At 32.6% G+C, this 16,001-nt stretch overlaps 2 protein-coding genes across 4 annotated transcripts; one reads left to right on the top strand and one right to left on the bottom strand.

Moving 5' to 3' along the window:
- Positions 1 to 1,672: 1,672 nt before the first annotated feature.
- On the bottom strand, positions 1,673 to 4,445 carry LOC140891854 (cold-responsive protein kinase 1-like). Its single transcript, XM_073300518.1, has 7 exons — positions 4,161 to 4,445; positions 3,942 to 4,077; positions 3,463 to 3,575; positions 3,140 to 3,350; positions 2,819 to 3,056; positions 2,357 to 2,507; positions 1,673 to 2,241 (listed from the first exon to the last, which is right to left on the bottom strand). Exons 2-7 carry the CDS (start codon positions 4,006 to 4,008, stop codon positions 1,888 to 1,890), a joined length of 1,134 nt encoding a protein of 377 aa, XP_073156619.1. The 5' UTR covers positions 4,009 to 4,077; positions 4,161 to 4,445; the 3' UTR covers positions 1,673 to 1,887.
- Positions 4,446 to 11,426: 6,981 nt separating this feature from the next.
- LOC140893182 (L10-interacting MYB domain-containing protein-like) lies at positions 11,427 to 13,762 on the top strand. Of its 3 annotated transcripts, none has more exons than XM_073302248.1 (3): positions 11,427 to 11,570; positions 12,547 to 12,980; positions 13,080 to 13,762. In XM_073302248.1, the coding sequence occupies exons 2-3, from the start codon at positions 12,549 to 12,551 to the stop codon at positions 13,752 to 13,754; spliced, it is 1,107 nt and encodes a 368-aa protein (XP_073158349.1). In that variant the 5' UTR covers positions 11,427 to 11,570; positions 12,547 to 12,548; the 3' UTR covers positions 13,755 to 13,762. The 3 variants fall into 3 exon arrangements, with proteins under 3 accessions (XP_073158349.1, XP_073158347.1, XP_073158350.1); XM_073302246.1 differs by having other exon boundaries at positions 11,430 to 11,520; XM_073302249.1 differs by lacking the exon at positions 11,427 to 11,570 and having other exon boundaries at positions 12,537 to 12,980.
- The last annotated feature ends 2,239 nt before the right edge of the window (positions 13,763 to 16,001 follow it).

The following is a 16,001-nucleotide window of genomic DNA, read 5'->3' as shown; positions in this document are numbered from 1 at the left end:
TTTAGAGTCTAGAGGTCGGATGGAACCTGGTGTAGACACTTTCATGAATTTTTGATTTTATTAAATTGAATTTCTTCTAGATTAATTATTTTTTCTAGAATTGATTGTCTTTTCAATTATCTGATCAATAATTGATTTGTTATATTTATTTGAAATCTGGCATTCGGGAGAGAAGATTTTGAATAGGACCATTAGAAACTACACTGTTAATTATTTATACAGCTCGGGAGAGTGTATAATTTTAACAGAGCTTTTAAAAAGAACATTGTTTTGTGATAGATCACTGCGATAAATTCTTAATAGAGATATTGTAATTGAATTGTAGTTGATAAAAATTATTTGTTGCTCGGGAGAGGGAAATAATAAACTTAAGTGTTCTTGGCTATTAATTGACTGGAATTCATGAAACTAAATTAATTAGGATTGACTGCTGTTGAAACCAGGTGAAATCTAAACCTCTAGACCAATTTTCTCTGATTTATTATATTTGCAAGTTGTGTGCGTGCTATTAAAAACTCATTGATTATTTTATTCTGCAAAATTCTGAGATTTTGATTTTCTAGATAAAGTTTAGACTATTTTAATTACAAACACTGGTTATTTTCATTTTACTCCCTGTGGGATCGATATCTGATTTTATCACTATATTAAAACTTGACACTCGTACGCTTGCGAAGAATTTTCACAACAAATGGATATGATAAAGTATGGATAAAGTATATTGGGATTATTGAAGGAATTGAATAGAATTGAAATAAATAACGATATGTTTGATTTGAATGATTAATATTGGGATTGAGATAATGATAAAATAAAAAATTACGTTTTTACCCTTATCATTATAAATAAATTTTAAATATTATATTAATTATTAAATTTTCATTAATTTTAAATTCAAACAAAAAAATTAAAATATTAATAAAAATAGAAATTAATAAATTTAATAATAATATAAATATGAATTTATTTTGATAAATAAAATATTATTATATAATTTGTATATTAATTTTAATGTTAAATTTAATTAGTAACAATTATAATATTACTGTTAAATAAATAAAAATTTAATAATTACTAATAATTAAAATATGATGAATAGTAATTAAATTAATTATTAAATTAGTTACATTATAAAATTTATTTATTATTATATTAATTATTAAATTTTTACTATTTTCAAACTAAAAAATAACTAAAATTTTAATTAAAATATAGGAAATCATTAAATTTAATGATATATAAATATGCATTTATTGGAAATACTAGTAAATAAATGGAGATATGCGATTACAGAAGCTTGGAATGAAATGCAATGCAAAATGGAGATCAGCCCTACCAAACGGGAATGGTCTTATCCGTAGTACAATATTTGGAGTCATTTTTTGAATTTGAAATTGAAATTTACAGGAAGCCAGTACCAAATTATCCCCATTAAAAATTCAACTTCTATTGTTCCATTTTCTTGGATCTGCCCCTGCACTTTCGGCTTAGGTACAGATAATTTTGAAATATGGGAAGAAAAATTATAGAGAATCCCCCTTAGTTGCAATAAAAGTGATTATTCGTCATATTGAATGGTTAAATTAAAAAGAATGGAAATGTTCATATTGATTAGTACAAGAAACGGGTCAAAGGCTCTGCTGTGGAGAGAGAATCATGTGTATTGTAGGAGACTTTTATCAAAATACACCGATCCATATGTTTATGTTTAATTAATTTGAATTGTACAAATATACACATATGGTATAATTAATTTAAATGGTAAAAATCTACACATGATTGTAAGTGGTATATTTAACTGGTATAAAAATCTCCCCGGCAAGGCAACACGTAGCTGAGAGGATATTGTTCAACAAAAAAAATGGTGCAAAAATCCTGATATATGAGTCATCTGGGAAGCATCTGTGTAGTAGGCTGTTGAATATAAGTAGTGGTGCGAGGAGTTGCAGACTGTTTGCCTTTCTTCCTTCGAGAGGACGAAGTCTCGGAACAACCATCACACGATCCCATGGAAGATGCACCAGTTTTGTACAATCCCGGTTCAGATAACAACTTGTCGTTGATCTTCACTTCGGTTGACAGCATTTTCACCACTTGTTTCATGTCGGGTCTTTGGTGAGAGGCTGCCTGAGTGCAGAAGAGGGCGACTTTGGCGAACCTTAATACTTCATTCTTTGGATAATCTACCAATTCCGGATCAACGATTTCTTCAAGCCTACCTTCACTCAACAGTTTCCAAGTCTGCCACAACATGGAAAGATCAGATACATAAGTTTATGGATGTAATGCCAAATAGTCTCTGTACAGAAGTATATAATTTCGTAAACATAGGCCTTGATTCATGAACTAATTGTACCCATTCAAGAAGAAGCAACAAGTCCTGGCCAAAAGCAGCTCGACTACTGCTTCTCCCACTTATGATTTCGAGTATGAGCACCCCAAAACTATACACATCTGCCTTCTTTGTGAGTTGCTGTAATAATGCATATTCAGGAGCTAGATAACCCCTGCAGTATAGGAGACAAATATAATAACTAAAAGCACAAAGGAAAACCGTCAAATATATTATGGTGGGCGTGGATTACAAGCTCGGCTTGTAACACTCTTGCCTCACATTGTATGATGGGACATTTGTTAATAATTTGTAGGATTACGTATAGAACTCATTTACTGTGGTTAATTGTTTTTGTATAATGATAACGGTTACTCGGCTAGTGAAGCCCGTTATGTTGAGCTTACTTGCACAAGCTTATGAGTCTAGGGCCGGACACGACTCTCAAGATTTGGGCAAAGAAATGTAATAGAGATTAGTTCTCACATTGTTCCAGCTACTCGTGTGCTGACATGGGTGACATTGTCCGGAAACAGTTTTGCCAACCCGAAATCACCAATTTTAGGGAGGAAATTCTGATCAAGGAGAATGTTGCTAGCTTTTATATCTCGATGGACAATACGTGGCTCAGCATCCTCGTGAAGAAACGCGAGGCCAGAAGCTGTACCCATACATATTTCTGCCCTCTTAGACCAGCAGAGCTCCACATGTTTAGCTTTCGAGCCTGAGATGTATAGTGACAGTGGTCTGTTATACATAAGCTTAAACATTGTCAAATTTCAAGGAATACAAAGTGCTGAACATTACCAAGTAAGGCACTGGCGAGACTATTGTTCTCCAAATACTCGTACACCAAGCTTCTATAGGGACCCTCGATGCAACAACCAATGAGCTGCACGAGGTTCGGGTGTTGAACTTTTGATATCATGTTAATCTCTGTCAAGAATTCACTGCTCCCTTGCTTAGAATTAGCAGAAAGATTCTTGATGGCAACTTCGGTCCCGTCCCTCAGAACTCCCTGAAAGTACATACGTATTTTAGAACAAAAACGGGACCTAAGTTCCTAGCTAAAGGTGACAGAGCAATACACGGCATTGGTAAAAACAGAAATGACTATAAACTAACCGCACCTTATAGACCTCACCAAAACCTCCACGACCGATTTTGTTCGAAGGGTGAAAGTTCCTTGTAGCTGATCTCAATGAATTATAAGAAAACAGCCTCACGTTGTTTACATAAACTCCTGACCATACAGAAGCAAACAAAATACCAAGTGTAAGCAACTGTATAAGGTTCAAAACATGCACCAACTCAATCCGGATCAGTCCCTAGCCGGTTCCCCGGGGGCTACCAGGCTGACATGGGGCGTTGTCAAAGCTTTAATCAGAGATGAATCAAGCCGCAATAACCACGAAACAAACGGACCGAATAACACGACATTCGAATTATTTTTTCCAACATTCAGACAGCAAATCACATCGGCTCGTGTGAGAGAAAGGTAAATGAGTAAAAAGAGCATTGGAGGCGCAAGACAAACAAACACCACACAAATACCCAATAAACATTTAATCAGGAAAAATCTGATAAATATAACAAACAGCCAACTCACCTGGAGCTTCCATTACAGTACTTTCTCTGCGGGAACCAAATAAACCACAGCAACTCGAAAATCCCATTACAATTTACAGCTCTTGGCTTCATAAAAATCCAATCTTGAATAAAATCACAACCCAAACCCTTTTAACCTGTACTCCAAATATGAAAATAGACAAATGAAATCAACCCAACCACAAGTTCCAGGAACAAACAAACGAAGATGTTGTTGTACCAGAGAAGAAATACGAAACATGAGCAAATTGGGCTCATTGAAAACACCTCTGGTGCGTATAAATACATGCTCGCGAAACATCATCATTGAATAAAATAATGCCACCAGAAAGTCGTCTCAAGTTGGTGAATCAATCGTTAGCAAATTTTTACACCTGACTCGCGGGTTCTCGACAACGACATTAAGCGCAGTTTGAAAATGAAAGGAAAACTATTATTGCAGCTTAAAGAACTCCAACCGTATTGGCAATCGCCCAAACTAACAAGCACTCACGACCCCAAAACTTCAAAGGGTCTTTTGTCATCATGACGGAACTCAGTGTCCCCTTTACGCTTTTACTGTTGAAATTTACGCTGAAAATCGTTTTCTAGATGTTTGTTTGTTTTCTTTTGGGAACCTTGTTATTGCGACTTTTTTGGTTAATAATTAAAATAATAAAAGAAAACATAAATAAATGAATTTATATGATTTTTGAGTTAATTGGTAAAAAAAATGTCATGTGTACAACAAATTGAAATTCAAGTACAAATATATGAAATTTCAGTACTAACTAATTTAGATTTGATATAAAAACAAGTTTTCTTGGTATAATTTTTTTTGTGTTATATTTCATCTCTCTAAAACTAAAAATATAATTAAATCATGATTTTGTACTCAATTTGAGGCAATTGATGCCGTAAATATATAAATCAATACTTAAATTAAATAGATTTTGTACTCAAATTTCTTAAATTAGTGCACACAAATTATTAATTTTTGTGATTTCCAAAATACTAATGTATGTACTGATTAATAATGAACAAGTGTTTTTAATATAACTATTTTGTACATAAACAATATGTACAATAAGCTTTTGATATTAATAAATTTGTTCCAATGTTATACTCAAAATCTTAATATTTGTAATAGATTGAAACTCTTAGTACTCAAATATTATATATTAGTACTATATATTTAACTTTTTGTACCGATTTTCATCCATGAAAAAAAAAGTGGGATCTAGGAGTTCAAACAAAATTTTCTGACACGAGGACTGAATTTTAACTCATAACTACATAAACGTCATGGTTCGATCGTTCTACCAACAGAGATAATTATTGCACAATTATTGCGTATTAACGGGGATGCATATATTAAACCAAATTAAGAGTAATTACATTTGAATATGACCAGGCCAAACATTGATACAGCCGTTAGCAAGAGCAATATTGGCAAAAACTGATTCGTTGATGGTTTCACGAAAATAAATGTGTAAGATGGTACGTCCAAGCAAGGATTTTACAATTTTCGACATTTAAATCCTATCAATATAAATATAATATCTTAATAATAACATATTGGAAGATTTTCATTTTTGGGGTAATAACTTTAAAATAAATATATAAAAGGATTAATTAAAAACAAAAATATCTGTAAAACTAATTTTCATATCATCCTCAAATAGAAGAGAACAATATTTGGTTACAGGTAAATAGTTTCCGGACTAATCAGAAAAGGAACGAGTAAATTATAGTTAATAATGGGATACTGTTTTTTGATAATAAAATAACGGTAAAGTATCATTCAGTATCTAAACCCAAACAAATATATATGTTCAGTCCCCCGTCAAAAAAATGTTTGTTTAAACTCCCTATGCCCACATTTTTTTTCTCGGATGAAAACCAGTACAAAACATTGAAAATAAGGTACGAATACATGATATCCCAGTACAAAACATTGAAAATCTGAATAAATGTATGATTTTTGAGTACTCAAATATATAGATAAATATTGACATTAATGACAAATTGTATGTTTTGATGAAAATGAGTACAAAATATCAGAAATAGAGCACTAATATATGTATTTTAAGTACGAAATGTGTTAGATCTGGTACAAATATATGATTTTTGAATACTAAAAATATTAATATTAATGACATATTTTTCTTATTAATAAAAATGTTCATGTTAATTTTATACTCAAAATCTAAGTTTTTGTACCAGATTTTCAATGTTTTGTACTGGAATATCATATATTCGTACCTTATTTTCAATGTTTTGTACTCATTTTCATCCGAGAAAAAAATGTGGGCTCAGGGAGTTCAAACAAATATTTTTCTGACAGGGTACTGAACATGCATATGTGTTTGGGTTTAGGTACTGAATGCGAATTTACCCATAAAATAACTAAATGACAAAAATTATCAAAACCCAATAATGTATATACAGGATTGGAAATTTTGATTTAATATATTATATTTTATAATTATAAAATAATAAGTAATATCAAGAGTGTTGCTCTCAAAATATTTCATTATTTCTCTGATTTTGGGTAAACCTAACTTCAGCAACGAAGGGTTTCCACCGGACACTCTCCGATGGTTCTGAAACTCATTTCGTGACGTAGGTGAAGATCCACTATTATGTAATTGGGGTCCGCATGAATGACGTCTGCAAAACCAATATAGACAGTCTTGTAACCCTTGAATTTTCATAATTCAGGTATTTGCTTTATTAGGTTACATCAAATATAATATATTAATAAATACATTATGATATGTAGTAATAATAATTAAATAATAGAAATTTCTCATTATGAAAACATAATTAAATATATAGCGTTGGAGCAAAAAAGATGGTACTTTTGCATTTATTTCTCTCACGAGTAAGGTTTGTTATTTATTATATTCAAATCCAAATTTAAAGTTCGGTTGAGTTTAGGTCGAGAAATATGTTTTTGATTTAATGTGAGCTTAATTGAATTGATTTCAGCCATATTTTCGAAAACTCGGTAACAAGCGAGACAATTTTTTACAATTTCGGTCTTATATGTTTGAATTTTTATGATTTGGTTGTCTATGTTATTATTTCAATGATGTAAATGAGCCGACCCGAACAATATCAGGCTCGAACTCCGCTTGTTATATATATATATATATACATACAGTAATGATCACCTGCACCCTAGGGTACAGGGTTTTTCGTGTGCGACCACTAAAATCCGGTACCGGGTTTTAGTATTTTTTTTACACTAAAACCCGGCGAAAAACCCTGCACCCTAGGATGCAGGTGATCAAAATTATATATATATATATATACATATATATATATATATATATGCTCGATTAAAGCTTTTGTCATGAGACTCGAGCTTGGCTCATTTAATATATTAAAGATTGAGCTTGGCTCGAGCATGATTCATTAATAGTTCGTTTATCATATTTAACGAGTCTGGCTCGACTTCAGATCTTTTAAACGAGATTTTTTTCGAGCTCGTCAGATATACAACTTAATTAGTTCGAGTTTGAGGTTTATTCGATCTCGCTAAAAATAAAATTGAGTTCGAGCATACAATAGAATGTTTCTATATAAATTAATTCTAAACCCAGATATTAAAGAGTAAATTTTTTTATAAATAACAAAAACACAAACCTAACAACTAAAAAAACATAAACTCAGTACATCATGAAACATCCCAACATACTATATCTAACTTCCAAATAAAAATAAGGGGAAATTGCATATATCATCCCCTATGAAAAATTTTTGAGCTAAAAGCCCCTTATGATTCTAAATCTGTAGCATACACCCCCTTCTGGCTAAAAAATGACTAAAATGTCCTTAATGTTATAATATAATTTAATATTAAATTTCGTGTATGACAAATATTATGTAAAATAATTATATATAATTTTCATAGTTATTTAAATAAAATTTGATTATTTTACTCAATTAAATATAAAATTATAAAACAAAATTAATTTAATTATTTATTTAAGTAAGGGTATTTTTGTCAATTTTTAACTGGAAAGGGTGTGTATGCTACAAATTTTGAATCACAGGGGGTTATTAGCTTAAAAAAATTTCATAGGGAGTTATTAGCAAACTCGGGATTTCACAGGGGTGATATATGCAATTTTTCCTAAAAATAACCACATCATAAAATTCATTACTAAATATCTCACAACATAACTATGGGCGAGTTTGCGAGCCATCTAAACGAGCAGAGATTGAGCTCGCGAGCCTATCAACGAAGATGTTCGCGAGCTCACGAGTCAAATATCCTTAAGTTCGAGCTTGTCTCGATAAAATTTTCGAGCTCGAAATCAAGCTTGGGCTCGACTCGATAACCTTAAGACTGAGCCGAGCTCCGAATAATTTACAAACAGTTCGGTAATTTTATTCCACTGGTTTTTGTTTTGTTTTGTTTAGGGGTGGTTCGGTACGGTATACCGCATACTGTACCGAAAATTTCGATACCAAAATTTTCGATACCGTTGGTATGACATAAATCCATACCGATACCGTACCGAATATCAAAATTCGGTACGGTATCGGTATGATACCGTGTATAACAATTTTTGTATACTGTTTTTTTTTTAAAAAAATATCGGTATACATACCGATTTTTTTCGGTATACCGAAATACCAAAAATTCAAAAATCTTATACCGATACCGATACCGATACCGAAAATTTCATACCGTACCGAAATTTACGGTATACCGAAATTTTCGATATATTCGGTTTTTTTTCGGTACGGTAAAAGCGGTATGACGACATTTCAATATTTTTTGTCAGCCCTAGTTTTGTTTTGTTTATTGAAAATTTTGTTTTTTCCTCTGACATGACTTCGCATGTGCATTGATATATTACTACTTTCAAAAACAAAAATCCTAAAATTACTAAAAATGTAAAAATTTGTAAATAATCTGATTCAATTTTAAAACATAAATATCCAAAATTATAAAAAGAAAAACAGACTTATGAAAATTTCCATTTTCACATATATCAACAATGTTTGACAGGATACGAATATGAATGATATTATTTATTTTACTTTCAATTTTATATTGTTATATACACGACTAAATTTTATTCGTTAAGTGGAATGTAAATAATTTTTTATACATAGGAATCCGAAGTCCTTATTTTTCAGTGTGCATTTGGATAAATCTCTGACTAACACAGTCGCCCATATCAGAATAGCCACATAAATCACACTGGACAAGTCATGTATGATAGGCTTGCCCAAGAAGATATTAGTAGAGAGAATTGAATGCTTACCTACTTCACCAACTCGGACATGATCTAACATGCTTAAATGATCAATATATAACTTTACAACCCAACAATAAAATAAAAGATAGACATCTGTGAGATGGTGTCACAGATTTTTATCCATGAGACGGGTCAAACCCGTTATTAAAATTGTGGTGTTTTGGATATGGAAGAAGACAACAGAATATGATAAGTCGAGATAAGAGTAAACTCTTTGTCCGCAAGACGAAATTTTCCCGTATCACAATGCTATAACGGTGATAACAATCGTCCGTAAGATACAACGACTATGATCAATAAAGCGTAGCACAATGAATCTCTTGATACCGATGAACTCAAATACGCAGAACTTTCAAATATATATGATGAAGAAAGGATGCAGATGGAAAACGAGAACAATGCGGACCGGAGGATTATTCATAATGAACACCGGTTTCAAAGAAGGAACACAACCTTCAGCGATAAGCCTAGTGACACATTGGTTCAAATGAAAAGGTACACTGGATCGTTGGATCGAGTAGGTAGACTTTTCCAGACTCTTCCGGACACTTTAGGAACGTAATAATGTTATGAATAAATAAATAAATAAATAAAATAAATATTATTTTCAAATTAATTGAAGTTAAAAAATATTAACGTGATCAAGTTAACAAAATGTACTCGTGAAACCATCTCACAAAAGTTTTATATAAAATAATATATTTAATTCAACACACATCGTACTCGATCAAATTCCCTGAATAAACAAGCGTTCATATGGGTGGAGCTCACTAGTTAGGGAAATTGATGGTTCATTTCAAATGTGCATTAAATGACTAGGTTAACGCTACACGCTACAATTGCATTATAATTACTAGTGAAAAATGAGAGAAAAGTTTTTTTTAAAAAGCAAATCATTAATTTTAGTGAAAAGTTTTTAAGTGAAATATTGGGTAGAAAAGAATAATTTTAAAATAAATTATTTTGATGTTCTTAAGGTAGTTACTATAACCTACTCATCTTTTATAATATAGATAGGTAGATAGATAGATAGATATAGATATAATAGATTTGCTATATTTTAGGTCATTTTTTAAAATATATTTCATTTAATTATTTTCTATATTCATATCTCTTATTTTTTTATGCTATATATACATTCAACCCTATACAAAAATCTTAGCTCTGTCCGTCGTTTCTTCCAAAAAATATAGATTTTTGTTTGTCTTGAATTATTCTTCCAACAGTTATTGAATATCAGCGATCGTCGTTAAATTTATTGTCACTCGTCATCGCCGAGAGGATTTTCATCAAAGTTCTTCGCCGGAAAACCACATAAATTACGCGATTCAACAGTTGCTACAGGAGTAATTGAAGTCAAAAAAATCAAAGACTGTGTAGTAATATTATATTTTGGTAAAGAATAATGGTTGTAGCTAATTAACCTAAAGTCAGAGAGAAAATGGTACGACTACAAATATAATTCAGAAGACGAATCACACGCAAGCAAGAAAAGGTCAGACGAATGAACATTTTGAATTTCAACCTTTTTACTACAATAATACAGTTTCAAAAACAATTTAATTAGTATAGTATAATAGTTAGACAATACAAATAAAGGGAGTAGTCTTGCCTCCATATATAGTTGACCAGACTTTCGAATTTTCAAACTGAACCATTCAAAGCTTCAACAGAAGAATATTTATCCTCCTTTTGAAAAAAAGATCATCGAACTCGTAAGTTTGAATAAGTTTGTGGGATTATTCTTTTCACCCCCACCCGGGCGATGAACACCGACATTGTTCTCAAATCATTAATTCGAAAACAATGTCATAAGTACAGATTTAAAAAAAAAAATCAGTTTTTTTATTTATAGATTGAAATTACATTGTCTTTCATAAAACTCGAATCAAACTGTCTTTACAAACTAAAATGAAAATAGAGTCTAACGCTAAAACAATAAAGGAGTTTTTGGTGGAGCTTTTAATAATCACTTATTAGATTCTAGATGCACAAAAATGCTTAATAGTGTTTGTGAACATTTGCTTCTGCTTTAACTTTTAAAATTTTTAATTAAAAGCCAAAAGCAAGCTTGAGATGCTTTTTTGTGCTTGTGCTTTTTTATATTAATGTTGGAAATTAAAATGGGACGCTTGTGCCCTTACAAAACTTTTCACGTTCCACAATTATCCTCCCCATTTTTCACCCACTTTTCTTTTGTGTTCATGCCCCTCTTTTGGGCATTCTCTCTCAAAGCTAGCGGCGGCGATTTGGGCATTCTCCTCTCTCGAAGCTAAGGGCGGCTATTTTCTACAGCTAGCGGCGGCGAATTCGAGCATGGTAATTATCTGACATCAAGCAAAGCTTAATTGTAGATTCGTCCTCCTTAGGTTATGCAATCCTTATAGATATCTATTTTATTCGTCTGATTTTTGCCGGTCTGTGTGTTTCTGTATTGGGGTTGTGATATGTCAAAATTATTCCATCTAGACAAATAGACGGCTAAGATTGTTGAGTTAGTTGATTCAGTCAATATTTCTTTGTGAAATTCACATGCCAGATGATTCTTTATTGCCCTTTTGTTCATAACCGTGATTTAATTTTGCCCCCAATCTGCCCTAATTCCTTTACATTACTTTTTCTCACACCAGCTGTGGTGTGTATTTCTCCGTCTTCTGTGAACATTAAAATTTTCTCTGATCTTTGCTTCTTTGTGCTGCTGTTAAAAAATTTAGACATGAAGAAATTTATTTTATTACATTAATATTACAACGGTCAATGAATGATTATTATTCTAATTTCTAAACACCAACATTTGGAGATCTTGTTTCCATTTTTTGAAATTTTTGTTTCTCTCATTGCTTTATTATGTACTGATGATTATCTCGTTTGTTCAATGTGAAGTCGGATCCAGGAAATCTTTAGCATTCTTTATTGCCCTTTAGTTTTTATAAGAATTGTGAATAAGATGTGCTTTTAGGATTGGCTTTGAGTTACTCACGAAGGTGTCATTATTTTCTGATAAGCTTAATACACAATTGATTAAATCAAGATTTGGAATCGTAGCTATCTATTGGATCATACCTCTTAAGAACTAGTCATTACTTTCTGATAAGCTTAATACACAATCATCTCATTTATTATAAAAAGAGAAGTGGTGCCACTGCATGCCAGCGTGAGACCTATACTTTAGGAGCAAGATAATAAAAGATACATGCTTTCTGTAAATATTAAGTTTTAACTTTCTGTAATATATAACAAAAATAACTTCAATGTTTACACGTTTAACTAATTGTTTTTCTCGCATGTTTTTTTTACCAAATACTTTAATGCATTCGGCCTCATTGTTTGACTTGTTTTATGCAGTCATGGATTCACAAATGCCCTGGGCAAGACGTTCTGATACTAATTTTCAGATGTATTCACAACCACTATCACAACCATCTCAAAGTGTTGATGCTAGTAGACAACAAACTACGAGAATCACTGAGTGTATTGGGAAGGCAAATTGGGATCGTGCAAGTACTGAGGTATTTATTAAAATATGTTTAGAGGAGCTCCAAGCAAGGAATAGGCTCGGTACTCACTTTAACAAGTCCGGTTGGGAAAATTTGGTTCGTAAATTTGAAGCACGTACGAGTCGTAAGTATTCAAAGATACAATTGAAAAATCGTTGGGATAACTTGAAGAAAGAATGGAGTATTTGGAAGACATTATTGAGAGGAGAGACTGGACTACGTTGGAATCACGAAAAAGGAACTGTGGATGCGACTCCTGAGTGGTGGCAACGAAAGATACAGGTGAGCATTTGTTTATTCAAAACAAGATTAAGTGATTTTATGTTTTTATTACTATTTGTTTATTTAACACACAATTACATGATTTTATATTTTTATTAGGCACGCCCTGAAGCTGCCAAGTTTAAAGAGAGAGGACCTTTGCTAGTACATGATCAAGATTTATTATTTTCAGATGTTGTAGCTGAAGGGAATAGTGAGTGGGCTCCCAGCTCTGGAATTTTGCCATCACACTTACAAGATGAGCATGAAGATGACATCAATATACATTCCGGTGAGGTTAATGGACCCGATATTGACTATACTACTGAAACAAATGACACACAACAAACCAACATGGAGAGTGGTTTATCTAGGAGAAACATCAGAAATAACCCATTTTCTGCTCCCATCCGTCATAAAAAGCAAAAGAAATCATCAATCGCAGAAAAAATCGCGAGGTGTCTTGAGCGGATGGTTAATACAATAGAGAGTGAATCACAATTATCTCGCTTGACAACTGATAGTGTAGGAAATTATACTATCAAAGATTGCATGGAGGTTTTAGATTGTATGTCAGGAATTGAAGAAGGTGGTAGCTTGTGGATGTATGCAACAAGATTGTTTTTGAAACCTGCTGTTAGAGAGTTATTTTTAACAATCAAGAGAGATGATTTAAGGCTAAAGTGGTTGCAAGATCAGATGGAAAGGGACATGCAGCGAAGGACTTCTTCCATGACTTCAGCTCATGCATCACGTGGAGAGTCATACCATAATGACAATGCCTCTTTTGGATGATCATCCTTTGAATATGTAACGCCCGGGATTAATTAATATTAATTCGAACTTAATTTGATTTTAATCCAAGTATATTTAATTTGGAAATATTTAGAGTTTTGATTTAAATTCTAATATTCTTAAATTATTTAGGATTGCAATTGAATTAAAATAAGGGCCGATGACCAAATTACAATTATTGAAGACTTGAGGGGATAAATTGCAATATTGGTTGAAAGTTATCAGATATTATTTGAGTACTCAGCATGTGCACGTGTAATTTTCCTTTTCAATTCAGCAAACTTGAACAGAGCAAAGCCGAGAGCAATTTTCTTCATTTGATTTGATCTTTAAATCCTCGTAACTTTTGCTCCGGTTATCCGACTTCGATTCCGTAAATTGTTCTGGAATCCTTACGACGAGGGCTTCGATCTCGTGTAAGTTTTATGTTGTTTTTTATGGATTTCAAAATTAGTTTGTGACAAAAATCAGAGTTTAAGCTTTTGATTACGTTTATTGACGTTTATGCGATTCTATCTCGAAATCGGATTGAGGAGTTTATATGGAATGTGTCCAAGCATGAATTCCAGCTTATGATTGTTGTTTATAGCTGATATTATGAAGAGTTTGATGAGATATTATCTGATATATGTTGTATGAATGATTGAAATGAAGTTAGAAATGGTTTTGGGATTACGTCGGTTAGCGATTTTCAATCGCTACGCCGTTTAATCGAGTTTTTGGACTGTTTTGATATTCGATAGCTAAGCTGAAACACTTATCTTGATGATGTTAATGTTATAGAATTTTATTCTTCAGTTTCAGTTGAGTTTGGAAGGCCAACGACTCGAGACAATGACTTTGAACCGAAGAAGGTTGATTGAGGTTTGAAATGCAATCGATTGACGATCTTATGATGTTTTCGACTCGATTTTGATACAATAGATTGGAATGAAGTTTGATATTTGTGTATTTGATGTATCTTTCAGATTTGAAGAGTCCAGAATCGATAATAACGAAGGTATAATGACGACATCGCGAAGTAGGGACTTTGAAACTCAAGAATGACTATTATTGAGTTGGCCCGCAAAAACCACATACTTGTTTATGTTTTTGATTTGATTATGATGTTGTCGATCCATCTCAGGTAGTGGATCTTTAAATTTGAGTTGATATGATGCTATATTGAATTGATTCTATGCCAAGGTTGCTGTTAACCTTATTTGCGAGTCGGTTACGAACTCGTTAGATGGATATCCATGTCAAGATTAGTTATGAATCTTGATGACCTCGAAGTTATGTGAATCAATTTGTATTTGAAGCGTTAAATTACTCTATTTGTTGAGTCGAGTTTAAATTGAGACGATGTGATTTATTTAGCGCTTTCTATATGTTGGTTATACTGAGAATCGTTTCTCACCGGAGTTTATCCGGCTGTTGTCTTGTTTTGTATGTGTGCATGACAACAGAGAGGGCAGGAGCTGATCATCGACGTCATTGACAGCTGGGAGAGAGTCTAGCACGTGAGTACTCGGGTTGTAGATGAAGTCTTGTGAACTTTAGAAGCATAGAACCTTAGAACTTGTTGGTTTGAAGTATTGTATGGAATTTGAGATAGTTATGCTTTCTATTAACCTTTGAATGAATCGTTCGATGTATATATATGCATGACTTGTTGTTCGAGATCTTGTTTATTTGTTGATGCAAGTTCCAGAACTTTTAAACCATGCCTTGTATTGATTTTGGTGATAAGAATTGATAGTGTATGGTTTTGACAGCAAAAATATTTATGCAGAGTTTTCTGGAGTTGGAGGCCGCTCGATCAGCAAGAGTTCACCGATCGAGCGAGGCCTGTATTTTGCAAACAGAGAATTTGGATTTTCTTGTCCGCTCGATCGGCAGAAGTTGACCGATGTTGACCGATCGAGCGAGGACAAATTATACTCAGACCCGAGAATTGTGATTTCTTAGCCCGCTCGATCGGTAAGACTTCACCGATCGAGCGAGGTACAAGTTTAAAAAAAAAAATTTATTTGGTTTGAGTATTCTTTTAAACACTTGATGAATGGTTTATTAATCGTTAATTTCCCTAATATGAGATTAGCAACCCGAGGTTAATTGCCCTAAGATGAGATTAGCAACCCGAGGTCCCCACAATAGTTGGTATCAGAACATAAGTTTCTTGGACTGAGAATAGATGAGCGGGGTAGATCGAGTCTTCTAATCTGATTTATTTATTGCATTCATATTTGTATGGTATCTGATTCA

Source organism: Henckelia pumila, chromosome 3, assembly GCF_033568475.1.
Source record: "Henckelia pumila isolate YLH828 chromosome 3, ASM3356847v2, whole genome shotgun sequence".
NCBI lineage: Eukaryota > Viridiplantae > Streptophyta > Magnoliopsida > Lamiales > Gesneriaceae > Henckelia > Henckelia pumila.
This window is presented reverse-complemented; position numbering and strand designations above follow the sequence as displayed.